This window comes from Dasypus novemcinctus, chromosome 25, assembly GCF_030445035.2.
Source record: "Dasypus novemcinctus isolate mDasNov1 chromosome 25, mDasNov1.1.hap2, whole genome shotgun sequence".
NCBI lineage: Eukaryota > Metazoa > Chordata > Mammalia > Cingulata > Dasypodidae > Dasypus > Dasypus novemcinctus.
In genome coordinates this window covers 44,914,407-44,942,109 of record NC_080697.1, presented here as the reverse complement: position 1 = coordinate 44,942,109, position 27,703 = coordinate 44,914,407, and the positions used below count along the sequence as shown (strand labels likewise).

Genomic DNA, 27,703 nt, shown 5'->3' with positions numbered 1-27,703 from the left:
TTGAGAACCAAATTTATAGTCATCAAAATCTTAGGAAATTGGGAAGCAGACTTGGCCCAGTGGATAGGGCATCTGTCTACCACATGGGAGGTCCGTGGTTCAAACCCTGGGCCTCCTTGACCCGTGTGCAGCTGGCCCATGCGCAGTGCTGATGCACGCAAGGAGTGCCCTGCCACGCAGGGGTGTCCCCGCATAGGGGACCCCATGTGTAAGTAGTGCGCCCTGTAAGGAGAGCCGCCCAATGCGAAAGAGAGTGCAGCCTGCCCAGGAATGGCGCCACACACACACGGAGAGCTGACACAACAAGATGATGCAACAAAAAGAAACACAGATTCCCGTGCCGCTGACAACAGAAGTGGACAAAGAAGAACAGCAGCAAATGGACATGGAGAGCAGGCAACAAAGGGGTTGGGGAGGGGGAAGGGAAAGAAATAAATAAAAAATAAATTTAAAAAAAATCTCAGGAAATAGTTTCAAGTCCTTTTGCACAGTTTATTCCCCAATAATATAGTAATTATCCTATATAATTGAGACTCTTTCTGGACTCGCTATTTGGGTTCATTGATCTGTCTATCCTGCCATAGTCCTGAAATATATAGTAATGGGATTTAATTATATTTGGAAAAAAAATAGTTTTTGGAGCAGATTCCCCCCTTGCGACTCATATTTTTCCCGAGAATAATACTTAAGAATTTTAAGAATTATACTAAATTTTTGTGTTCTTGCCATATAAATACATTTACAGAGAAAAACAACCTTCCTTGTTTCATTCATTAGAAAAATATTTGTGTCCCTTGTATGTACCAGAGTCTGCCTTGAGAGTGTGGAATATAGTATTGAACAAAATAAATGTAAAAACCCTTCTTTCATGGAACTTGCATTGTATTGGCATGAGGCAGACAATGGTGATAGGTTCTTGGGACAAAAATAGAGCAGGGAAGAGGGCTCAGGAGTGCTGAGCATAGGTATAGGGTTTTAATTTTAAATTGCCTGGTTGGAGAAGGCTTTAATGAAATGGTGACATTTCAGCAAAGACATAAAGATGATGATGGTCATTTGGAGTTCTGTAAGAGAAAGTGAAAAGCAAATAGAATTATCCTGAGTCAAGAATATGTTTGGAATGTTCAAGGCCCAGCAAGGTCACCAGGATGGCCAAGCAGAGGAAACGAGAGGGGGAAATAATTGGAGGCTGAGTTCAAAGTTAGAGAGTTAGCAGAGGGCCAAGATCATTTGGGGTTTTGTGTAGGGCATTGTAAGAATTTCGGCTTTGAGAAATAGAAATCTCTTGGCAGCTTGTGTTCAAAGCTATGGTTTAACCGGCAGCTCCATTAAGAATGGACTGAATTGGGGTAAGTGTGGAAACATGGAGATTAGTTATGGGGCTAATGAAGACATACAGGTGGCTTGGACCAGGATGGTAACTATAGAGACAGTGCGAACTATTTGGATTCTGGATATGTGTTAAAGGTAGAGCCGCCGCAATGTGAATTGTAAGAGAAAAAGGCAGATCAAGGATGAATCCATATTTCTTGGATTGAGTGACCAGAGTATAGACAGTTTCATCACCAAGGTGTCTAACTGTTTGAAATAACAAACTGGCAGGCATGACGAACTATTTAAAAATTGATATTATACATGTATGTATTTTTACATATTAATATAACAGGATCAATATTGTACCTTTCAATGAAAACCAAAAATAGTTCTTGTTTTAAATAAAAGAGCAAATTAGCCCCCTGTCACTGAAGGCGGTTGCCTTTGTCTTATAATTGTTTTTGGTAAAGAGACCCTCGTGCCCCTTGCTGCGACCTCCGGCCCACGTCCTGACCACTTGTCTGTACTTCCTGAGTCCCTGGATCTTGTTTTACTGAGTCTGTTTATTTAATAGTTGTCATTTCCTTGGGCATTCTCCAGAATCTCCTAATAGTATCTCGAACTCCACAGAGGCAGCAATCCTGCCTATTTTAGCAACCACTGTCTAGTATATTTAGTATATTTTTATTTCACAATAAAATTTTGCTGCATATATGAATATCATAAATAGTGTTGGGAGAAATCTGAAATAGGATATACAGACATTTCCCCATTAAAAATAGTAGCTAGATTCCCAGGTTATCCTGGATAAAAGCCTGATTAGCAGGATAAGTGATGTCCTATAATGTTTTACTAAGAGAAACATCCCTTTTCCCACAGCCTGTGAGTTTATCTTCTATAGGATTGTTGGTTTTACTTGAGTTTGGATTCCAATTTCCAACTGCAGGGTTATCCTTGCACTGAACAGAGCACATACCATGCGGGAGTGAGTCTGTGTGTCTCTGTAGATAGTTTCTAGGACATAGGAAAGTATGTTGGGAGGTGGGGAAATAGTTGGTGTCCTGGATGGCATATGAAGGGTCTGGCCCAACAAAGGCAGCAGTGGAGGTGCTGTTTTGCTAATGATGATAATTATAGGTAGCACTGGGAACCCCATTCTGCTAAACACATTGGAAGACTGGAGTGACTTCCCAGTTTTGGGGGTCAGTGATGAACTGGCCTGTGTTTAGAGAGTTGCTAGTGAAGTATAAAACATGAACACTCTAGTACCAGAGAGAAGATTGGAGATAGGAAGTGTAGAAGTTGTCCCAAAGAATAGCCACCACTGAGAAGAAGTTGTCTTGAAAGCTGTGCTGGCAGAAGGGCTTGGCAAGTTCCTGCAGCAGCTACAGTAGGAAATTAAATTTGACTATGACCTTTTACAAACAAGACACCATCATAAAGAGGGAACTCACCATAATTGGCACTTCATGTTGTGTGTCTAAATGTCAGAAGCAGAGTATAAGATTAGAATAGGAATCTGGGGTTTCTAATTCTAGCTCTGTCACTATGAACGACTTCAGTGACGGTACAGGTTAGATATTATCTCTCAGTGTCTTTTTCCTATAGAACAAAATACAACTACTTTTTTTTTTTTTTAGCTTACAGGCAGTGTGATAAATGAGACAGATTTGAAAGCCCTGTCTTTTGAATTCTGTACACATGTGTTGAATACCTATTATTTGGTGAACATTGTGCTAGCTGCTCTCCAGCTATTTAGAGTCCAGTGGGAGATATAGATAAAAACAGACATGGGAATGTTAAAGCGAATACAAAGTTAAGTACATTTATTTTGTAAAAAGTATTTTACCAACCTGTCGTGGGTAATCAAATGAAAAGAAAAGTGGGGTATGCAATTTATTTAAACCTCATCATGTTTCATCCCAGTTACTAAGAATTCTATTTTTTTCCTAGGAGGTTTTTAAATGATAAAACGTGCACATTCTTACAGGGAAATATTTACTGATTTTTTCCTGTTATTGTGGATTCCTCTTCTTTTCTTGATCACTCTGGGTTGACTCATTTCTCTGTGATAGCAAAAGAAAGGAAAAGAATCAAGGCAGCAAACTGCCCAGATACATGTAATACAACTGACTTCAATGACTCCACAGTGCGAACATGGGTTGGCGCCTCTGTCCAGCCCTGTTGATTTGTGCCCATGAAGCTCTTGCTTCATTTGAAGTAGATCATGAAATCTAAATTACAAACACATCAGTGTATTACTACAGAGATACTAGGACTCTCCAGCTACAGAGATCAGTGATTCAAGACAATTACTTCTATTTCCACTTCTCCAGTGTTTGCCAAAGTAGAGTGTTCCACAGGGTTTGGGAAGAAGCCATTAGAGTTTCTCTTTATGTACATTCTTAAATCGCTACAAAAGGAAATAAGCTTTATAATAGATATGGATTGTCCTGTTAAGCCCTCTGGTCATTATGTTAGATGGTCACTTTAAAATAGTGTTTATACGGATGGTCGTGCATGAATATGGTTGATAAACACATGAACAAAGTACATTGGAGATACACACTCAATTTTTTTAACTGTGTTATGCAATTAAAGACAGTAGGAAAACACTGCCAAACTTCTTAAATTTTAATGTATATATGAATCACCTGGTGATGTTATTAATATGAAGATACTGGTTCAGTAGGTTTGAGTCTGTAAATCAAAGATTCTGCATTTTCAGTGAGCTCAAACATGCTGCCTCTCCAATGACCACTTGTTGAGTAGTGATAAACGATGATCTACACCCTTCGTTCTCAAACTTTGTTGCAGAGAGTCAGCTGATGAGTTTTTAAAATCCTGATGCTCAGCCTATATTCCATAACAATTAAATCCAGATCACTAAGGCAGAGGGAAGGGGGGACCCAGGTGTTGGCATTTTTTAGAACTCTCCACTTGATTCCCACTTGCAGCCAAATTGGTAGTCTAGACAATTGATCATTACTTTATCCGCTACAAAACCCTGGAACTTTTCACCGACCTTTCCTTTAGGTGGAACTGACTCTGCAACATTTTGTTCTCATTCATAATTAGGCATAATTACTGCCTCCTTCTGTTGTGCAGGGCAGTTGAAATTATCAGTTTATTAATCCGAGGAGGGGTCTCTTCTGCTGTGAGGACTGCACAGTTCATTCTCTGTAGAGGCTCCAGCTGAGCCATGTGGTTCACCTGCTCGTGGTCTCACCAGCGCAAATGCTCTGCAGTCTAAGCACGCTGACCCCCCCTCCCCAGCCTCAATCCCCTGGCTTACAAGGCTTCTGCCTAAGTCTGTGCCGATGGTGGCCAGCCTAAAAGCACATGGACCTGGGCACTCTGCTCAAGTAGGTCAATCCATGCACCTTACCCTGGCTCCAGATGCATCTACCCAGAGACAGTGGCATGTGTTCTGATTCACCCAGAGGAGTGGCTTTGGCAGTGTTTCTACAGGAGGAGGCACCTTTTTCTAGTTTGTCCAAAGATGCTTTTCTAGCTAAATGTGGTCATTTCCTGCTAACCCAAACGGATTCATATATCTTTAGTAATTTAAACTTCCCTCCTCTTCAGTACTTCCTAACAAAGTCAAAGCTAGTTGTGAAGAATCAACAAAAGCCCCTCCCCCCACTTCGTTCCCATCTTCATTCAGGAGAGGCACCCTTTGCAAGAGTTGAACTAAAAATCAATGGAATTAATTTTTATTTCATTATCATAACTATGATAAATGTTTTGGTTATTTTCAATTTGCTACTTTCCTACTCCAAGCCAACAAATCATCGTACAAATGTTATCTAATCTTTATTGTTTTCATTCAAATGGCTTTGCTAAAATTAAAAATAAACCTTTTTTTTTTTAGAAAAGTTGATTAAAATAAAATGCTAGGGAGCAGAGGTGGCTCAAGCCATTGCACATGAGAGGTCCAGGGTTTGGTTCCCAGTGCCTCCCATAAAAGAAGTCGAGCAGACAACCAGCAGTCACAGAAGTTGACAGCAAGTGCAAAACAATGAGGGGGGAGAAAGAAATAAAATAAATCTTTTAAAAAATTAAAAAATTACAAAAAACTGCTAATGATTTTTTTTAGGAACTCCTGTCTAATATTCTGTAAAATACATGTTCATTGAACATCCCATATAAAGAGCTCAGGAACAATTGTTCAAAATTCTGTTATTTGTGTGTATAAATTAATCAACATCCTTACAGATTAATATGGATCTTCTATTCATATTTGATAAATATACATGTGTAATTTAGAAAGTTTGTGAAAAGAAAGCAGCTTATAATTTATTGCCAGTAGTTTTCTTGTACTCAAACCATGTTATTTGTATTTCCACTTTGTTTCTACAGACTAAAACTGGTATTGCATTGTTGTATGATGAAGGGTCTGAAAATGCCTATGACATCCGCTTGAAGCTAACAAAAGAGGTACTAACAATTCAAAAACAAGATGTCATCTGTACTAGTGGAAGCAATCACAGTGCAAATGTAAGTGCTTCTGGATTTCCATGCTTCCAGTGGTATGTTTCAAAACTGTTTCAAATTTATGAGCCAACAAAGTCTGACTCTGGTGAAAGTCATTTAAAAATTACAGTCCAAGAGTCTTTGCTGATGAAAAGCTACTAGGCTATTATTTAAAGAATCCTAACTACTTGTGTGATTATCTCCACATAAAATGTTACTCTTAGAGTTGTATTATTTACTTTATCCCCAGCTTTAATTCTTTTTTTGAGGAACTTTACATAAAAAATAGTCCCAAATACTACAATGTGAAATATCGTATGTTTGAATTGGAAACTCTCTCTCTCTATATATATATGGATAATCTGTTTATTAAATGAATAATTTTAGGGTATCCATCTAGAATGATATGTGAAGAAAAATAAAGCAGACGTTTTTCAGTATTAGGTATCAGCTTTGTCCCTATGTGTCTATGGATGTAAATATGAATTTTCATGCTGGAAGCATAGTCCTTCTTGGCTTCAATTTTACTGTGAATCACAAATAATATTTTCTTAAGAGTGAGACATGTATTTTTAGATACAGTAGCATATTAAAATAATTTGAGGGATATATTTTTTGGAAAATTCTATCTCAAACTTTATCTCAAATAGGACAAATAAACATGGAATATACAATATTAAATTCATAATCAATTTCCTAATTTTATTTTTAGTAGCCTTAATTAACTTCAGCTTTGTTAATACACACACTGTATATACATATAGTGTCAACATTACACAGAACTCTTCATTACTCTCTCCATTAAATATACCCATTAGTTATGAAAATTGATATTTAAGTGAAAGGAAATTCTTTACATTGTGTTCTGGAAAACATTCCAAAGAGCACTTTTATTTCCCAATCTGTGGCTGGCTCTTTTGGGGCTCCTTTATTTCTTGGTTTTCTGAATTCTCATGACTTTTGCTTTAGAAATGAAATAAAAACAGATCATTTTTCCCCTAATTGCAATTCTCTGATCAGCATCCCCTCAAGAGGTGCATATGATAGAAAAAATATGATGCATTTACTGGGAAAGTCTGTTTCTTTATTGAAAAAGTCAAACATGATACCCAAATATAAGCAATCCCAGACTTAAAATTTGTGTCTTATATATGCATTGCTATTTGTGAACAGCATTATCTTCCACTTGAAATCTCCTGCTTCTTTGGTTACCTAGAACCCAAATCTACCCTCTTCTACCTCCATAGCTTGAATGTCCTATCCTTGCCACCTTTGCCAGTCTAAATTCTCTGCAACTCCAGGATTGATTAAATCAAAATAAAAGAGAATGGAAGATGTGAGCACCATCCTTTCCACTGCTCTCCCCTCTTTCAAAGACTCAAGAATTGCTCTCTTCCTTTCTTTTTCGCTCGTCATGCTAGAAAATCCAGTTGCTCTTTAACAGGTTTCATGAGATTCCTACTAAACCTCAAGGCTTTTTTTCCTGATATGCTAATAAATCTCATGCTCACTTTTATTTTTTTTTTTAAGATTTATTTATTAATTTATCTCCCCTCCCCCCGCCCCACCCCGCCTCACCTCAGTTGTCTGTTCTCTGTGTCTATTTGCTGCATGTTCTTCTTTGTCCGCTTCTGTTGTTGTCAGCGGCACGAGAATCTTCATTTCTTTTTGTTGGGTCATCTTGTTGTGTCATCTCTCAGGGTGGGTGGCGCTATTCCTGGGCAGGCTGCACTTTCTTTCCCGCTGGGCAGCTCTCCTTACGGGGTACACTCCTTGTACGTGGGGATCCCCTGCGTGGCATGGCACTCCTTGCACGCATCAGCACTCTGCATGGGCCAGCTCCACACAGGTCAGGGAGGCCCGGGGTTTACCATACAAGTTAGTAAAAATTCTGAATATTTTTATTCTTCATTATCCAGGAAAAATAAATTACATTTTATTTTTAAATTGTAGTTTTAGATTCTTGACCCAGATTCTTAATGCAAATTGATTCTTTCCTATGAAAAATAAGTATGCATTTATAGAAATATAAATATACATACAATTTCAGGGAATATACTAATGCCTATAAACATCCATTGGCTTGAGATTACTATTTCCCATTCTGAAAGAATGGGGATGTATTAGCACACATTGTTGATATGAATTTCTGTTCATTCTCTGCAGTTCCATTTTTCTTAATGATCTCTTCTGGTTCCATATGAAGCCCTCCGTTTTAGAAATGTTATGAACATATTTGTGAATAATAAATGAATTGGATAATTGGGGGGGCAGGTGGTATTCAGAGGAAATAATTTTTCATAGGAGTATATAACCAGTTATTGAGATCAACTTTTTTTTTTTCATTTTCCACATACAAGATCCTATTGGGATCATTTTGTTATTTTCATGGAGAGTTGAAACCCTCTATTCTTCGGTTGACTTTAATAAAAAAAAATATTCTTGCTATGGAAATTTGGAGAATGTGAAGGGATATTTTTAAAGTCATGGATGTTTGTATACTTAGATTCAGAACCTCCCTCTAGGGTATTCAACATAGCAAATTCTCAAAAGCATTCATATTATTGAACATTGTCCGTGTTACCTTCCATCAGGGAACCTGGTTGAGATCAATTATTTTCCATTAAAAAAAATTCTGAAGAAGAGAAATAGAAGATTTAATCATTTCATGGATGATCAACAGGAAGAGTGAGTGGAGAATTTCGGTATGAAGGAACCTTGAGTTCCTGTGGGAATCACAGGAGATGAAAAATTACTTCAGATTCAGTTCAACATGTGTTTATTAAGTACACAGTGGAGATATTAAAATCAAGCAGAAATCAGTTCATCATTGGGAATCCAAGCTCTAGATGCTCTTATATCTACTACTACTAAAAATAATAACTATTATGTATTTTTCTATTACTCTGTGCCAATACTGTTGTGAGCATATGACATACCGAAATTCACTTAAAAATCCCAGCATCATATGCAGTAGGTACCATTGTGATCTCCATATTGCAGTTGACAAAAGGACACTGAGGTTAAGTAATTCACTCACTCATCCTCCTATATTTGCTGGCCTGTCAGTCACCACCATCTCAGAATCACATGGCAAACACCCTGCTAGGACTCAGAAGTCCTTACTGAAGTAATAAGTCCAGACTAGTATTTTGATTTTCAAGATCATTTTTTTTTCTTAATAGCAAGGAGTATTGATAATTAATTTTTACAATTACAGCTCTACTTTCAATGTAAGGCCCATGCTCACTTCAAAACCACCGTACTTTATGGTTAAAAACCTACTCAGTAGATGCGCCCATATGGAGTTTGGTTGTTTTGAAATCTAATCCAGAGTGAACTTTAAACCTTTGGTTGCACTTAGATGACTTGTTAGTCTGTTGAGAAGATAAAAATAAGGGACAGATTTTTGTTTTGTTTTCTTGAACCTGCTGAAACAAGATAACTCAATAAAATAGATAATCTCATCTACCTTAAATGATGGATGTAATTTTTATCACATATAGAGATGTAAAAACTAAATATACTCTTTCAGAAAAGAAATATATTTTTAAGTTGTGATGAGTCATCTTCAGAGTTTGCAATCTGCAAATTCATATTTCATTAATTTTCCTATCCTCAACATGGTATTCTGAATGCTTGTTATCTCAGAATTCTCTAATTATCTTTGAAAGGCAGTATATATTTTTACAGTATATAATGAAAGCTTTTTCTCTTGTTAAAGAGTTTTTGCTTACATTGCTTCATTTATTTTTATAAATTTATGTGTACATTTGAGATAATTATATTTTTTTATCTTGGAAATTTATATTTCTGGCTTGAAGTTAATATATGAAGACAAAGTTTTAATAGATCCCTGTATACTATTTATACTTTAAATCATGGCAATTTATAGTTAGAATGTATTTTAAAGAATTCCATATTCTCATTTTACTATTTAGGAAATTAGAATACAGGAAGAAGAAGTTATTTCACAAAATTAATTGCCTAGTTAACCCAAGTATCTCCTGTAGTACTCTGCTAATATATAACCTAAGGGATGTTGTAATATAAATTAATAGCATAAAAAAGCAACATTGTGTGTGAAATGTCTAGCAAAGACTAAGCAGTGCTGAACATGAAAAATGTTAAACTATTTAAAAGGGTACATGTATAGAGGTACCTGCCACTGAAATGGGTTTTTGCCAGTCCAATTTAATCTTATCTACCATGATTTAATGTGTACATCACGTGACAGAACTCAGGGGTTTAACCAGATAGAAGGAAAGATCAGAATTTCTTACTTGGATAAAGCAGGATGCAAAAATGTTACATCTTTAGTAAGTGACCTTGAAAAAAATTCTGTGCCACAGAAGGGGTACAGTAATTATTACTTCCAGTAAGTATTGGCCCCGGAAGAAAGGGAGAAAAGTCAGACAAATAAGCCCTAAGAATCCCTAACCCCAAACCTATCCACATTTGGCTTTGGTGCTGTGATGTGTACTACTTGTGTGACCTGAAAGACCTCAAGCTGAAAATTAAGTTTAAAGAGGTGTCAGGATTGGGGTTTCCTAGTTACAGTGTAGAAGGAAAATATGCATCCTCTGTGGAGGAATAGCTTTATATTCAGGCCTTAAGTAATTCCCAACCATAAGTTTCAAAGGATCTTCTGGAAGTCACAACCCAGATGGCAAAACTATGTGGAGGTAAACCATCATAAGCAAGAGATGGCAGGAATTAACCAACGGAGACTGCCAATTTTAAAATTATCAACTATACAATATAGAATATGTGTGTTTTATGCCTAAAGACATAAAGGAGGGTATCAATGTATGACAAAGGAATAAAGGTTATAAAAGGTGATTCCATAGACGTGAAAACAAACTAAAGAGAATTGAAATAAAAATAAAAACAATAAATGAAATCAGAATCTTAATACACCAGTTAAATAGCTAATTGGACAGAAATGGAGAAAAATACCCTAGAAAATAGATCTGAAGAAGTCACACAGACAAAAACACAAAGAGTGGGGAAATACGAAAGAGAAATTAAGAAGCCTCGAGTGTAGAGTAAGATGTTTGGACATTTGAGTAAGCAAAGATCCATAAGAAAAAATAGTGAGAGGAGGTGAGGTAGTCGTCAAGGAGATAACGGCCAAAAATATTACGTAATTGATGAAAGACATCAATCCTTAGATTTAGGAGCTCAAGAAGTTCCAACGAGAATAAATCAAAAGAAATCTGCATTTCTTTTCTTGTAGTTTTCCTGTCTGGTTTTGTTATCGAGGTTATGCTGGCCTCATTTAAAGAGTTTCGGGGTGTTATATTCTTTTTTCTATTTTCTAAAAGATATCGGTGGCATTAATGTTATAACTTCCTTTGGGAAGGTTTTTTTTCTGGTTAAAATTACATATCTGTGTACTGATATTAAATTCAGATCATCTAGCATTGCATACAAGTTACTTCATATGATGACCCTCATCTAATCCTATAGGTTTATAGCTTATGCTTGCCTGTAAATGCCTTTTAGGCCATTGCCCATAATCTCTTTGTGTTGCAGATATTTGTGTGTTTGCATTGCCCCTATTATACCACTTGTGCCTTAACATCAAAGACCATGCTTTTTTTTCATTGTTATTTTCCGTGTATCTCTTTACATTGTGAAAAGGAGACAAAAGTAACTTGCAAATGAATAAATGAGGGGATAAGTAGATATATTTTAGAACATGTAAATTAAGATCTCAAAATAACGGTCTTTTAGTGTACTAATTGAGTCAGTAGCATGTTGTTTTTTTACCTTTAGAAGGCATTTACAAATTGTCCATTGAACTTGTTAAAATTATTTTTAAAAAGTAGGTTTCTATTTACATTACTTGTAATGTAATGAAGGATATCAAAGAACAGTTATTTTAATTTGAATTAAAGAAATTAAAACTCTTTAAGACAGGTAAACCATGGCCCTTTACCAATGAAGTGGCAGTTTCTCATAAATGAAGAAAAATTTGATAATTACTTTTTGTGATAATGCATTTTTACTACTTTTGTCCAGATATATTTATATCCATTTTGTATTCCCCATTCACTTCTTATTCTTTGTTTCCATAAATCAGAAGGATATGTGTGTTTTAGATTTTTATTTTTAAAATTATTTCATTCTTACTTTGCCTTTACATTTTATATCTCTAAGTTTGGATTAATGATTAAGGCATTTTACCATTCAGCCAACCTACAAGTAACTTGCTAACAATGCATCTAAATTACCTTGACATATTTCCTCAGTGCTATATATTTCCCTGTACTTGATATCTAATTATAAAAATACATTGGTTTCTTAATTTTCCCATTTCCCACAACACCAAAACAAACTGCATTTTTTTTCTGTTTCTGAAAAACAATTTCTACACATATATTCGTATAGTAAGTTGATTTTGGTCTGTTTACACATTACTAATCTGTTTTGTTAGTTTAAATTGATAGGTCAAAAAATTGTAGTCTACCAAACCTCATCTGCATTCTGCTCATGCTCCAATTAAAATCTATTAATTGAAGATGCACTGGAAACCTTGGTCCTTTCCTCCAATAAGCTCATTGATGGAGGGCAAATGTTCATATTTGCAAAGTTGTAACACTATATGAAAAGTGTTAGTTTTTATTTCTGGACCAGCAAACAAAAAGCAAAACAACGAAATTCTGAGCTTTCATTTCATCATGATTGCCCATCAGTTAAAGAATTATATAGCATCTTTAGGGTAGGCCCATATTAAATTTTCATACGTATTATTCAATCATTGTAATATTATAAAGTACCAGAGGAATCTGTATATTCATCGATTGGCTTACTTTAAACTGATAGATATGCTGCTTATGCAAATCACTGTAAATATTAAATACATTTCTACATGCATTAGAGTTAAAGGTCAATTACCATTTGAGATGTACTTCTTCTATTTAAAATGGCCACTGTCCTTTTACTTGGTTGCTTCATTTCCAAATCAATAGTTTCCACAGCAAAAGACTCCATGGTAATGGAGAGTGATCCCTGTGTATAAATAAATTATAATACATAAAAGGTGCCCTACAATATAATGTAGATCCTAAAGCCTATGATTTACAAAACATCACGATTACTGAAAGCTGCAAGATTTATCCAGTGCTTTGAAATCATACTTTCAAGGGAAAAGTTGGCATTTTCTTTAAAAAAGTTTTGAAAACAAGGAAGGAAATGTAGTTGTCATCAGAATATCTAGAATATACCTTTAATATAGTCTGTAATAGCTGACTCTTGCAAAATTCTACCTTGTCTTCCCTTCTAACACTGAGTTACCTCGTTAAAATACTTCCCAATAGTACACATATTACAGATCACTTTAATAGGCAAAGTTATGACTTTAAAAAATATGAAAACCTTAAAATAATGAAGCATTTGGCCGTATTTGTTATGAAAGTTTACACCAACATTTAGTTTAAAGAGGAAATAGTCATTTATATCTTTGTTTGTGTTTGTGCATGCTTTATTAGAAAATCAAAATTTTAAAAAATCATTCCATATGAATTTAAATACCTAAAAGTAATAGTAGAAAAGATAATTTATGTAATACACTGAGCATTTTTATTATTCTGTTTTTTAATATAATTTTCAAACAGAAAAAGTTATAAAGCAAATAAAACCCATGCAATTATCATCCATAATTATTATATGCCAGCATGTTATAAGTATTTCAGCACTCTCCAGCTTTAAAATGAAACAGATTTTCAGATATAGCTGTAGCCTAACTCTGTCCCTTCAGAGGCTCTGACTATACTGATGCTGGTGGGTATAATTTCATTTGAATGTTTAAGTTCTTGTTTCACACATATTTTTCTAAGAGCAACATATATGGTGCTTTGTATGTTTTCCAAATTTATAGGAGTGGAATAATATTATGCCTTCATTTCGCAAACATTATGCTTTATAAATTTATCCATAATTCATGTAGATAAAGTTTGTTCTTTTACATTATTAAAAATTTTATGTGAATAAGACAAAGTTGATTGTTGATTCCTTGCACATCCTTATTAGTATTTAAGTCCCATCTCAAAGTAAAGTTTGTGTTTTCAGTATCACCAATATATTTATTTCTCTAAACCTCACTGTTCAATGATGCATGAACTCTCAAATTTTTAACCCACATGTGTGGTGAATTCCCTTTGTTACGTTTCAAAGAATGAAGACGAGTGAAAATAAATGCCTGTTTAGTTGCTCTTCAGCTTCATATAAATAATAAAGAGGTAGGAATATAGCTGTAGTGAACTTTTAGAAACTCTAAGCATAATTAATACTTTTCAAAAACTAAGTTTATTTGACTCAAATGTCTGAATTGATCAAATATGCATAATGGTTTTACAAATAAATCTTAATGTGTTGAAATCATTACTTCAATCCCTTAAAGAGTAACTTACTTATTTCAAATGGTAATTTCAGACTCTTCATCTCACCAAGAAATTTTACTGGAGTTGAATTTAGAGTAGAGAGAGACAACAGCCTCATCCTAAAAAATATCTTACAGAAATGTTTGCTAATAGAGTCTACCCAACACCCTGGAAACAAAAATGCTTAGTGATTTGCCCTTTTCCCTTCTCCCAACACCTATACCTATTTTCAGTAGACTCTGTCAATACATTAAAAAAAAATAAAATAAAACACTGAAATCACTTTGAATGAATTTTTTCTAAAGTAAAATATTTCAGAAAATTCTTTCTTTAAATCTCTAAAATTTTAATTGTTCTTTCATGCCCTTCAATTAGATCATGAAAAAAATTCTCGTTTCACTGTTATTGGCCCTTCACATATCTTAATTCTCTTCTCAACAAGGAAAGTTTGGCTCATGAACTCTGTAAGTAATAACATGGTGAAAAAAGGACTGTGAGTTGGTTGAAGAGTGTGGGGGAGGAGAAGGATGGAGCATTTCAAACTGTCACAAGAAGTTTTTTCGGCTGAATAGAATATACCCTGATGGGAGGGAAAGGGGCTGCATGCCTAGTGGCATAATGGCATAAAGTTTATTTTCATAACGGACTGAAATTTATCTTCCTGAAAATTGCAGTATTCAGACCTGAAAGTGAGTTGATAGGTGTAACAAATTTAAATTTAATGTTAAGTCCATAGTTTAAATGTCTAAATTTAAAATGTGTGGCCAAATCATAACTATCAAAATATCAAAAATAGAACTTACAGAAATCATATTTCAGAGGACCAGAATAAGAAATCTCACCTTAGGTGTACCAAAATCTTGTTTCTGTTTGATGAAAAATATATAATGGATAAGAATGATCTGTCTTAGAAAACAGCTCTACCCTGAAATGTTTATAGTCAGAAGATAACTTGACGATAGCTAAATCTTATTTTAATGATGTCAGCAACCAAGACAGAAACATGAATTAAATGTCAAAACATAGTTTGGGATTAAATGATAAAATGTTGAAGAATATTTTCTTAAAAACCTTATCTCATGTTTGTGAACAAAAGAACCGGATTCATGTTAAAAAGATTTATTGATCAAATACCTTAGCATCCAGACTTAATTCTCAAGAATTCCTATGAGACATTTTTATGGTATTCTCACTGCATTTCTGTGATTAGTGACTGAAGCCTCTGAATACAGAGTGAAGAAGTCGTGTTTATAGGGGATATATACATTAAATAGAGCCAAAGCATTTCTTTGTCACTGAGCCTTCTGTGTCAGTTAGTTCATTGTCTGGCATTTGATTTTTTAGGTAGCTGACGCTAAAAGAGTATGTATTAAATAAATTAATTTAATAATGGGTTATTGTGGTTGATTTAGAAAATGCCTTTAGAAAGTGGAAGGTTTTGTCTAATGTTGGACCATACACATTGAATATCTGTTAACAGAATGATTATGGGAAGTTCTATCAATGACTTTAAAATAAAATGATCAGCTCCACCTTGGTTATGGGATCATAACAATTTAGGACACGGTCACTTTAGCTGGTTGCAATGTGATAGGCTTCAATTAAAAGCTCTAGGAGTTTGGGTTCCCATTTTTTTTTTTTATCAGCTTTCTGTTGGAGAAAATTAAAATTTTATATAGGCCAATGTTTAAATCATTGTAGAAATTTAGTGATTATATAATCTTCATTTATAAAAGCGTGGATTGGCTGAACTATTTCTCCCAACTTTGAAAAACTGGAACTCCTTTGTATTGCAATGAAATAGTTTTAAAGGACAGAAAAGAACTATCTTTTATAGAAGAGATTAATCACCCCTGACATTTTTTGTGAAAATTAGTAGTTTACAACATACTTTCCAATAATTATCTCATTTGAGCTCTTAGGGAGGACAGGTATTTTTATTCTCATTTTCCAGATGCAACACTCAATCTTAGATTTGAATGGCTGGCTCAAATTTGCACAGACTAAAATTTTAGCAGATTGCATAAATATTTGAATAAATCAAGTCAGGTGGGGGAGACTTAGCCAGAATCATAAATAATAGACTCTTCAAGTTCTAGCAAACAAATATTAAAGATGTTAGCTGTGAACTTTTTCTAACCTAACCTATTAGAAACGTTAGTTCAGATCTTTGGTATCTGTTATTTCATTTTGCCGCAGATGATCACTTTCTTGATAATTCCATTGAATTATCTTCCTGAGATCTATGTGCATAAAATGACAGATTTAAAATGGATGTTATCAATATTTGTCAAAGACTACTAAGGCAGAAACCAACGTATTTCTTCTGAAAATATAATTTCTCTGGCATTTATTTGCTTGCTCTCACTGGGGTTCAGGTGCTTATATTGGTAACTAAAATTTAGAAAACTTTGTGGAATGTTTTCAGAAATTCCATATATGGAGATTCCTGGTTAATGTATTAGATAACTCAATTTTTAAAATCATCAGGTGCTCAGAAGTTTTTTCTTGGAAGCATATAAAATTTTATTGAGTCATGCAAAAAATAATTGACAGATTAATGCTTTTTTGTGTGTACATTCCCAACCTATAACTTCAGCATAGCAGTAACTCATTGCTTAGTGAATGAATAAATGAATGAGTGAGTGAAGGAATGAACCTCCCTTTAATTTTTTTCTTTGCTGGTTCATAGCTCATTATTAGATCCTAATCTGGAAAGTTAAATTTCTCTACTTGTAGGAGAAAAAATGGAATACTTAAATATATTGGAGAAGCTCCCTGTCCCTCCTCAATAGAAACACTCTTAGAAACCTGTGCCATCACAGTGGGATTTACAATAAGGCCTGCTTCTGCTACCTTTTGATAAAGTATGGATAAGACATGTTCCTGGCATTTCAGAGAAGTATATAGAATATGTTTCTAATAGAAAACCATGGTATACACGTCCTTGGAGGAAGTTTAGCTCTGCTACTCACCACTCTTCCATTTGGAATGTAGACTAGGATAAAGAAAAAATCCAAAAAAAATGATAGATTGCTAAGAAGCTAAAGACCCAGAAATAAAGCTTCTTTTCTGTGTTTGATTATATAAATATTCCATCAGTTAATATGCTATATGCTCAAGGCTCAAAATAGAGTAAAGTTTCCAGTTAAAATGTTAATGTATTCCCCTGCATACTTATAAAATTAGGTATAATTGTTCTAAGTTTTTGATTGTTTACTTTGAGCTTATAATGCATTATTCATTCCTAAGAATACAATTACAAGTGGATTTTACAAATTGTGGAAGGTGCATATGATACATGCTGTGGCAGGTTTGCTCATTCACCCATGCTTATGGCTGTGTCTTCTATTGCTGGCAAACGTGCATCATACATGGAAGCTCAACTCCGGTCCCCCTACATCACAATTTCTTGTGGTTATTCATCTTTTACTTCTCCATCCTTGCTTTCCAAACATGGGTTCTCTTAAAAAACGTCGTTCAGTCTGAAAATTCTTAGGTTTGCACTGAAAAATTGAAGCAATGTCTGCCATTGTCCTTATTTCTGTAGAATAATTTCTAGACATAAACATACTTCTCTACATCCTTTCATCCAATCCCAGACCCCCTTATTTCACACACTCTCAGTACTGTTCTTAGTTCCATATCTAGTTGCAGTTAGTTCGAAATGACTTTAACCAGTTTAGACCCCAGCAAAATATTTTTTTACATGATTGATGTATAAAATATTTGTGCATGATCCGTACATGATGAATATGATTTGGTGATTTTGACCATTTCAATAGCCACTTAAGGGCTGATTGTACTTTCAGGTTTTTATCACCACCTACTTATTTAAATGCTGTTAGACACCTAAGGTGATAAGATTTGAAAACCATTCATTCTTGAATGAATACAGATTATTTAAATATTGATCTAAAATGATTGGAAAAAAAGAGGAAAATATGGTGACAAAGGAGCAAGTTTTGGAATTAGTGAAAAGAGAACAGGGTTTTAAACATAAATTCATGAGTTGCAGATTTACTATTTTCTACCTTGGAAGAACATAGGCAAATCATTTCACTTGTTTGAGCCTCCATCTGCATAGGTAAAATAGGGATAATATGACCAATTTTGAAGGATTTTTGTACAACTTATAAATAAATCATATAGTAGGGCCTGTTTTATTAATATTTTTATTTCCAAATGTGCAGTGGCAAATTCAATATTTAAAATATTGTCTTTCCTGTAGTGAAGCATTGTTGCTTTAGAATTATATTTGAAACAGTGTTTTAAGTTTAAATTAAGATGTTAAATATGCATCTTGCATTCATTACCTGAGGATCTGTTTTAAACTAAACTTAGTTTGTTTTCTAAAATTTTTTAAAGCACAGAACTGTTACACTTCGCAGACAACCTGTTGGCGGCTTGGGCCTGAGTATAAAGGTAAGAACATATTTTTTTTCTATTCCAACTTGTCCTTTTCAATGAACATTTACAGTGTAAATCATGGTAACTGCAGCTTTCTTCTGCTCTCTGTATCTTTCAGGGAGGTGCTGAACACAAGGTCCCTGTCGTCATATCAAAAATATTCAAAGATCAAGCAGGTAAAACCAGCCAAGATGACTTAACTATACATTGCAATAGTTTGTACGATAATATATTATTTAAATGATAAAAGATAGCGTAGCAAATATGTTTTTGCTTGATTGCTTATACTACCACTTTATTTTTGCACCCTGTCTTATTTTAAAGGGCATTTTGTATCCCTTGATACACTGCCCATTTTCATTTATATTGATCCTTCAAACCTTTAAAAGAAGAGATACTAATTCACTATTTGATGTATCAGGATATCCCCTGAAGATAATAATGAACACCAAATTTAATTAGGTATATTAAAAAATTCAGAGGACTTAAATAAAGGTGGTAATTCAATGGTATCATTCATAGATGTCTCTGACATATAGGACTCTGCATATAAAAGGAAGATAAACGTATTGCAAAATTGCATTAGATCACTCCAAGAATGGACTGTAAAGCTGAACCTGGAAATGCCATTTGGTTCAATATCTGTTACCTGGCTTTAGTTCCTTAATCGTCTTCTCAACCAACCAAATGAAACATTGGCTATGGGAATAATCACAAAAATAGATTACATTTAGTGACAACTTATGTGTAGAGGTGGAAAATGAGGACACACAGACTAGTAATGGGGAGTAGGGGGTAGGGACTTCAAATAACATATAGTTGAGGCCTGAATTAAAAATATGGAAAGAAAGGAGACAACTCTGGAGGTGGGGATGACTTACTGAACTCATTTATTAAATAGTGAAAAAAAAATGTAATTGTAACTTGCCATTTTACTGTATTACTGAAGGATACTGTCCCCACTCTCCAATGATAAGATGCAGGATTGGGGTGGAGGGTGAAGAATAAGCTCGTACATTTCCTCAGAACGTCCTTATTCATTTCTCTTGATTTTACCTAACCTGTAATTCTAATGTTATGTCACAGCCCTTTACATTCCTGTATTCAGATAGATTACACTGCTACCACAAACATTGTGATGGTTGGAGAAACAAGAGATCTCCAGCTTAGGAAAATCTTAAATCAGTGTATCATCCAAAGATATAACTAAATCAATAATATAAGGAAAATTATAAAATATAAGTCCTTTAGAATCATTGATAACCTGTGATAGAAGTTAACTGAGAAAATATTTTGTTTCGGACATTCTTTAAGTGGAATGTGAATTTCTCACAACAATTTTCAATGCATTCATAGGGAAAAGGGAGGTTTTAACAAACGGATTTACCACTAAATTAGCGTCTGCATAAAGACACATTTTTACCAAAAGGACAGTTCAGCATCAACTCAACAGTACAGATTTTTTTCTCCTTTCATGCAAGGTTACAAAACCTGCTTTTAAAGTTTTCCACCGACAGGATTATATTTAATCAGGGATTGAGAGCTAATGAGCCTATAAACACAGCTGTCATCATCAGCCTTAGGGGAAGAACAGTCTCTTCTCAAGGAGACCAGCATCATTTGAAGGTGAAGAAAGAAAACAAGAGTTCATGACACTTCTTAATATTGTTTTTCTTGGTAACACAAACAGATTTTGGTTTTATTAGAAAATAAAATTTTAATTATAAAAAATAACAGAGAAAAATGAAAGAACTATGTAGTTCTCTGAATAAAATCATTCTTTTTGAGTTTTTTTTTAAGCATTTCAAAATTATTATTATGATTAAACTGGACAAAAGTATTTCTGTTGTGGATATCAAGTGTTATTGTAAATTTGACAGGCAATGTGGAAGCTAAGTGCTCCAGCGCATTTAAAGTGAAATTCTACAAGGGAGAAATAAATCAATTTGTTATTGAATTAGGCATGTTTAATTACTTCTGCACCACTGTCAACCATATGGTTGACTGGTTATTAATTAAAAGAAAGCTTATTCAAATGAATTGCAGTTTCTTTAATCTTTGTGCAGCTCTTCAGTTCATTTTCCATTGCAGGTTTATTTTTTATTTTTTGGATTTGAATATCAGACCCAGAAAAGAAAGAGAACAAGTGAGCACAATTAACCAGCAGATAAAAATCAGAAAAGGATTTTCAGTTCAGAAAGAAAATCTAGTTTATCTATAAACATATTAATGGGTCAAGAAAGCCACATATACTACAGCTTGAATGTGAAAATGAGATTGCAGTTTTAAGAAAGGGATGTCAAATCCAGCTTGGTGCATCTCATCAGTTGTGAAGTGAAGCCTGTGTCAGCCATGGCTTGGTTGGGGTGCTCCGAAGTATCTTGTGACCTACTAGATCCCCAAGGCTTATACTGTTCTCTGGAATCAAGTAATGTTGATACAACTTTCTTCTAAGGTTGAAATTACTTCCAACTGCCTATTAGTCATCTCTTCCTGAATGCTTCACAAGTAATTCAAGTTCAGGATGTCTCAAAATGAATGGCTTTGCCATGAAATGTTTCCATGAACTTGCTTCATCCCCTGAAGTTCTGGAAGTGTAGAGCCTACTTTCACTGAGACCAAAAGAACTCTGCCTCCTACATACACAACAAGAACAAATTGGAGCTCTGTTATCAGAGGTGAATGCTTTGGTGGTGTTCCCTGTCAGATAGTCCTTCCTTGCATTTGATTCTCATCAATTATGCCATCCAGAAGTTACGTGTCAGTTTACAGAGCTCTGGTCTATAAGACTTCTGTGTAATCCTTATTTTGGGACATACCATTGAAAGCTTTTGTTATTTCTTTCTTATTTTTGACCAATTCTTCATATTTTTTTTATAAATTCCTGCTTTTTCTTATCCTATCTTAACTGTCCCACATCCTTGTGTTACCTCTATTTTTCTTCTGTTAAAAAAGCACATAACTGGCTATCCAAACTGGTGCACTGTGTGCTAGGAATGTGGTAGAGGTTGTAAAGGTTTTTAGAAGGTCATTCAACTTTCACAGCTGCTGATATCAACTCAGAATACTGCACTAATTCCATCAATTCAATTCTGACTCTAACTACCCAGGCTTAGGGCAGACTCCACAGGTTTAGGGCAGTCCTCTACAAGAGTATTCTTGAGGCCCCAGTTGCAAGTTTGGGAGCCCAAGCCACCCACACTTCTGACCAACTGGCTACAAATTCAGGGGTTCCCACTGATTATCCACTTACAGCTTTTATTTGTATTATATTGTATTTTATTTGTAAAAGGATACGAATAAGAAACAAAAAGAAGAGAAATATAGAGTGAGGTCTGAGACTGTCTCAAATGCAAGATTCTATGTCCTTTCTACACAGAGTCAGAACATGTCACCCTCACAGCAATTTATCTTCTCAATTGTGGAAGCTTTCTTATTTCAACTGTCCCAAGTTTATATGGGAAATCATTATGAGGGCATGATTGATGGAATCATTGCCCATGTGGTTGACTACAATCTCCAGCCCCCTCTTCCCCCAGATTTTAGAGAGGTGAGCTGATATGGTGTGGCTCAAAATTCCAACCACCTAACCAAATTCCAACCACATGGTTGGTCCTTCTGGTCTGGTTAGCTTCCCACCTGACTCAGGATTCTTCCCAGGAACTGGAGACAAAGACCAGCCAAGTTTTTCATTATATTACAGAGGTGTTTGGGGAGAATGGTCCCTATGTCTCCCTTGCTGCAAGATGTAGAAACAGCTACCTCCCAGGGAGTCCTTTCCTTTTCTTCTCCTTTTTCTTTAATATTTATTTTTATCTTTTAATTAATTAATTAATTAATTTTATTAGAGAAGTTGTAAGTTAATAGAAAAATCATGTATAAAATACAGAGTTCTGATATACCACCTTATTATTAACACCTTGCATTCGTGTGGTATGTTTGTTTCAATTGGGAAATAATATTTTTTATAATTGCACTGTTAACAATAGTCCGTCATTTACAATAGGGTTCACTGTTTGTGATGTCCATCAGCCCTATGTTGTTTTTTTAAATTTTGATTCTAATGACATATATACAACCTAAAGTTTCCCCTTTTTACCATGTATAACTCAGTGCTGTTAATTACATTCACAACGTTGTGCTACCATCACCACCATCCATTACCAAAAGTTTTTATCAACTAAAATAAACTATAAAATTTAAGCACTAACTCCTCTTTCCCTACCACCACACTGACCTCTGGCAACCTACATTCTAGTTTCTGACTCTGTGAATTTACTTATTCTAATAATTTCATATCCATGAGATCCTACAATATTTGTCCTTTTGTGTCTGGCTTATTTCATGCAACACGATGACTTTAAGGTATGTAGCATGTATCAGAACTTCATTCCTTTTTAAGGCTGAATAATTTTCTATTATGTATCTATACCACAATTTATTTACCCATTCATCGGTTGATGGGCCTTAGAATCAAGGGGTTGCTTCCACCTTTTGGCAATTGTGAATAATGCCATTATGAAAACTGGTGTGCAAATATCTGTTTGAGGCCCTGATCTGAAATATGTTGAGTATATACCTGGAAGTAAGCTTGCCAGATCATATAGTAATTCTATACTTAACTTTCTGAGAAATAGCCGAACTGTCTTCCACCAAAAGCGGCTGCACCATTTTGCATTCCCACCACCAGTGAATGAACATTTCTATTTCTCCATACCTTCTTCAACATTTGTAATTCTCTAAATTAATTTCAGTTGAAACTATTCTAGTGGTTGTTAAATGGTATCTCATTGGGTTTTGATTTGCATTTCCCTAATAGCTAAGATGGTGAACATCTTTTCATGTACTTTTTAAGTGGGTTACTAGTCTTTTTATTATTGAGTTGAAGGATGTCTTTACATATTCTGGATATTAAGCACTTATCAGTTATGTGGTATCCAAATATTTTCTCCCTTTCAGTAGGTTGCCATTTTAAGTTAATAATAGAGTGCTTTGAGATGCAAAAGTTTTCAGTTTTGATGAGGTGCCATTTATCTATTTTTCCTTCTGTCGCTTTTGCTTTGGATGCAAGTCCAAGAAACCAGTGCCTAAAACAAGGCCCTGAAGAGGCTTCCCTATTTTTTCTTCTAGGAGTTTCATAGTTCTGAATATTGTATTTAGGTCTTTGATCCAGTTTGAGTTGATTTTTGTATATTGTGTTAAGCGGGGTCCACCTTCATTCTTTTCCACATAGACATCCAGTTTTCTCAGCAATATTTACCAAAGATTCTTATGTTGAAGAAGTTTCCTCCTATTTCTAGTTTTCTAAGTGTTTTTATTTTGAAGGGATGCTAGGTATTGTCAAATTTCTTTTCTGTATCAATTGACATGATCCTGTGTATTTTTTTCTTTGTTTTTTTTAGTGTGGTTATCATATTTATTGATTTTCTTAGATTGAACCACCTTGCATAGCAGGGAGTAATCCAAGGTTATCCTCATATGTAACTCCTTTGATATGCTGTTGGATTTGGTTTCATGTATTTTATTGAGGATTTTTGCATCAATAAGAGATATTGGTCTATAGATTTCTTTTCTTGTGTTATCTTTGTCTGGCTTTGGTATGAGGGTGATGTTGACCTCATAAAGTGAGTTAGGGAATGTTCCCTCCTCTTCCAGTTTTTAGAAGACTTTGAGCAGGGTAGGTGATAAGTCTAATAAGAATGTTGGGTAAAATTCACCTGTGAAGTTATCACTATTGGGATTTTTCTTTGCTTGGAGGTTTCTTGTTTATTTATTTTTTATTACTGATTCAATTCCTTTACTAGTTTTTTGTTTGGGTGAGATCTCTCATTTCTTCTTGAGTCAATGTAGGTAATTTGTGTGTTTCTAGGAAGTAGTCCATTACCTCTAGGTTATTGAATTTGTTGCATATGGTTGTTCATAGTACACTATTATAGTCCTTTTTGATTCTGTGGAGTTGGTAGTAGAGTATGATTTTAGTTATTTGTGTACTGTCTCTTTTTTTCTTTGTCAGTCTGGTTAAAGTTTTTATTTTATTTTATTGATCTTTTCAAAGAGCCAGCTTTTAGTTTTGTTGGTTTAGTTTTATTTTTTTGTCAATTTCATTTATATCTGTTCTAATCTTTGATATTTCCTTCCTTCTGCTTACTTTGAGTGTGGTTTTTTTATTTCTTTTCCTAGGTCCTCTAGTTTTGAGGTAAGGGCTCTGATTTGAGATCTTTCTTCTTTTTAGATGTTAGCATTTAGGAGGTATAAATGTACCACTTAGCTCTGCCTTTGCTGCATCCCATAAGTTTTGGTATGTTGTGTTTTCATTTTCATTTGCTTCAATATATATCCTGACTTCCCTTGTGATTTCTTCTTTGACCCATAAGTTGTTAAAGAGTACATTGTTTAACTTCACTATATTTGTGAATTTTCCATTTCTCCCTCTATTTTTTTAATTCTAGTTCAATATACTACAACTGGCACTTATAATCAATATGATTACTTTTACTTTTATGATCTTAGTTTCATTATGCTGATTTGACCCATTGCATTTTGTCCTTTCCATCTGAAGAATGTCCTTTAGCATTTCTCTTAAGGTAGGTATAGTGGTGACAAATTCCCTCAACTTTTGTTTATCTGGGAATGTCTAAATCTCTTCCTTCTTTCTGGCAATTGTTTTCTTTCAGTACTTTAAATATTTCCTACTACTGACTTCTTGCCTCCATGCTTTCTGATAAGAAATCAGAAGTTAATCTTATTGGGATTCCCTTGTACACAACTCGTTGCTTTTTTCTGGAGGCTTTCAGAATTCTCTCCTTTTGATTGGTATTAGACAATTTGATTAGTAAATGTCTATGCATAATTCTCTCTGAGTCCATCCTGTTTTGAGTTTGTTGGGCTTCATGAATTTGCATATTCCTGTCTTTCATTAATTTGAGAAGTTTTTTGCCATTATTTTTTTGAATATTCCTTCTGGCCCTTCTCTTTCTTCTCCTTCTGGGACTCCCATAATGTGCATATTGGTAGGCTTGATAGTATCCCACAGATCTCTTGGGCTCCAGTCATCTTTTTTTAATCTTTTATTTTTATGCTCCTCAGCCTGAATCATTTCAGCTGTCTTATTTTTGAGGTCGCTGATTCATTCAAATTCCATCTCCAATCTTCTGTGGAAACTGCCTAGGGAATTTTTCATTTCAGTTATTGTGTTCTTTATCATCATTATTTCTCTGGAGACATTTCCATATTTTTTCATTCATTGTTTTCCTCATATGCTTTAGTTCTTTTTTGGTGTTTTCCTTTATTTCCTTCAGCATTTACAATATCATTATTTCATAGTCTGTTTGGTAAGTCCAAATCTGGTCCTCTTTTTTGATGGATTCTAGATTTTTGTCTTATTACTTTGGGTGGGACATCCTTTCCTTTTTCTTTGTCTTGTAATATTTTTTGCACATTGTACTTTTTAATATTTTAAAGTGTTAACTATGGGGTTTATTTCCTGCAGTATCCCTTAAGTTTATATCCACCTGGTGATTTGTTGGAGATTTTCTGAATGCCAGGAACTAATCAAAAGAAGTAAACTATGACAAAAAGTACCATTTACTCTCTTAGTAATTTGGCTATGCTGTGCTGGTGGTCTCCTTCTTAGTTTAACCAACTTATTAAGCAGATCTGCCATAGGCAAATGAAGAGGCAGGGTCCTCTGAGCCTTCATGGAGTCAGAGCCAGGGAGTGTGCTTCTTTTCCTGAGCCTATGCTTGTTAGGGGCCTTAGGAATTCCCTGTTTACAGTTACAAGATTTGAGTGAAGGCCACCTCTAATTCCCTTTGGAATAGACCTCCTCCCCCTCCAGGGTGCTCTCTTGAGTGACTTAATGCAGGTAGATCTTTGCTTTAGACCCTTATAACTTCATTGTTTTTCATGTTGGATACCTGCCAACTAGTGGCTTCTGTGCTCTTAGAACAAAATTTGGGAGGGCAAGCCTGAGACACTTTCAGCACCTGAGCCTCTCAGACTTTCACACAATGGACTGTCACTGATGTACATGCACCCCAGTATGCATGCACACTCACGTGCACACAGGACACTCTGCTCCCTCTGGAACAGGGCAGGCACCCACAATGGAAGTCCAAGTAGCTCTGCCCTGTGCTGTGGATGGGGTGGGAGAGGGGCCAACAAGGGCACTCAGGACTTCTTCATAGCTTCATTTCCATAATTCAGCACTTACCTGGTTAATGCAACCCTTTATCTGTTTTCTATGCTTTTGAGGAAAGGTACTGTCTTAAGACTCTTCTATTGCCTTTGCCCCAGAGGTGTTGGAACAGCTCTCAGAGCTTTTCCCAGGGAACATCTGAAGTAGCTGATCAAAGATAGAGATCTGGGATCAGACCATACACCTGTGGAGCTTGGAAGTCTAGTCATTTATGTCACACCCTGACACCAGCAAGCTGATCCAGAAACCAGAGCTTCTGCTGCCTGCCTGGATGCTGGGGGAAGTGTGGTGGTAGCAGCTGTCGAGAGGTGAAACTCATGGGTCTTTATCACATATTATCAGCCTCTTCAGCCCATTTCCCCCTGAATGTTGCACAGTGCTTACCTAGACTCTGGAGTTTCATAGTGGTTGATGCAGACATTTCCTTCCAGTTCAGTAGTTATTTTGGTGGAAGGACTGATTCCTGGAGCTTTGAACTCTGCCATTTTTCCATAACCCCCTCCTCTTTTCTTTTAATGGAGAATAATTTGGGAAATAAAAATCTGGGACTCATAGTCCACATGCAAGTAGGTGTAGGCAAAAAGGAGAGCTGCTGCAGCAGTCAGCCATTAGCACAGAAAGCTAGAAAATATTTTTTAGGGTCCTGATTTCACCCTGATTTTTCTAATTTACTGTATTATAAAATACGTCATTTTAACCAGAACCATGACCTTCACCTCATTTATTATCAATTAACCAAATTCATCCATTTTTACTAACTGCAAAGAATCTTAGAAACAATGTAGTAAAATTCTCGTCATTCAAATAAGAAAACTAAAGTAATCCATGATAGTTAAACCTCTGGTTAGTGAGGAGTGGAGAGCAGGCATCAAATCTCTTGATATTTCAATATCTCCCAAATGTGGAACTGAAGTTGTAT

The 27,703-nt window shown here is 35.1% G+C and overlaps 1 protein-coding gene across 1 annotated transcript in view; it reads left to right on the top strand.

Moving 5' to 3' along the window:
- The first annotated feature begins 5,538 nt into the window (after window positions 1-5,538).
- SNTG2 (syntrophin gamma 2) overlaps window positions 5,539-27,703 on the top strand; it is a 330,881-nt gene continuing 308,716 nt past the window's right edge. Inside the window, exons 1-4 of the mRNA XM_071211871.1 lie at window positions 5,539-5,574; window positions 5,677-5,814; window positions 18,546-18,602; window positions 18,706-18,763. Of these exons, the coding sequence (XP_071067972.1) occupies window positions 5,539-5,574; window positions 5,677-5,814; window positions 18,546-18,602; window positions 18,706-18,763 (289 nt within the window). The remainder of the gene's footprint in view (window positions 5,575-5,676; window positions 5,815-18,545; window positions 18,603-18,705; window positions 18,764-27,703) is intronic.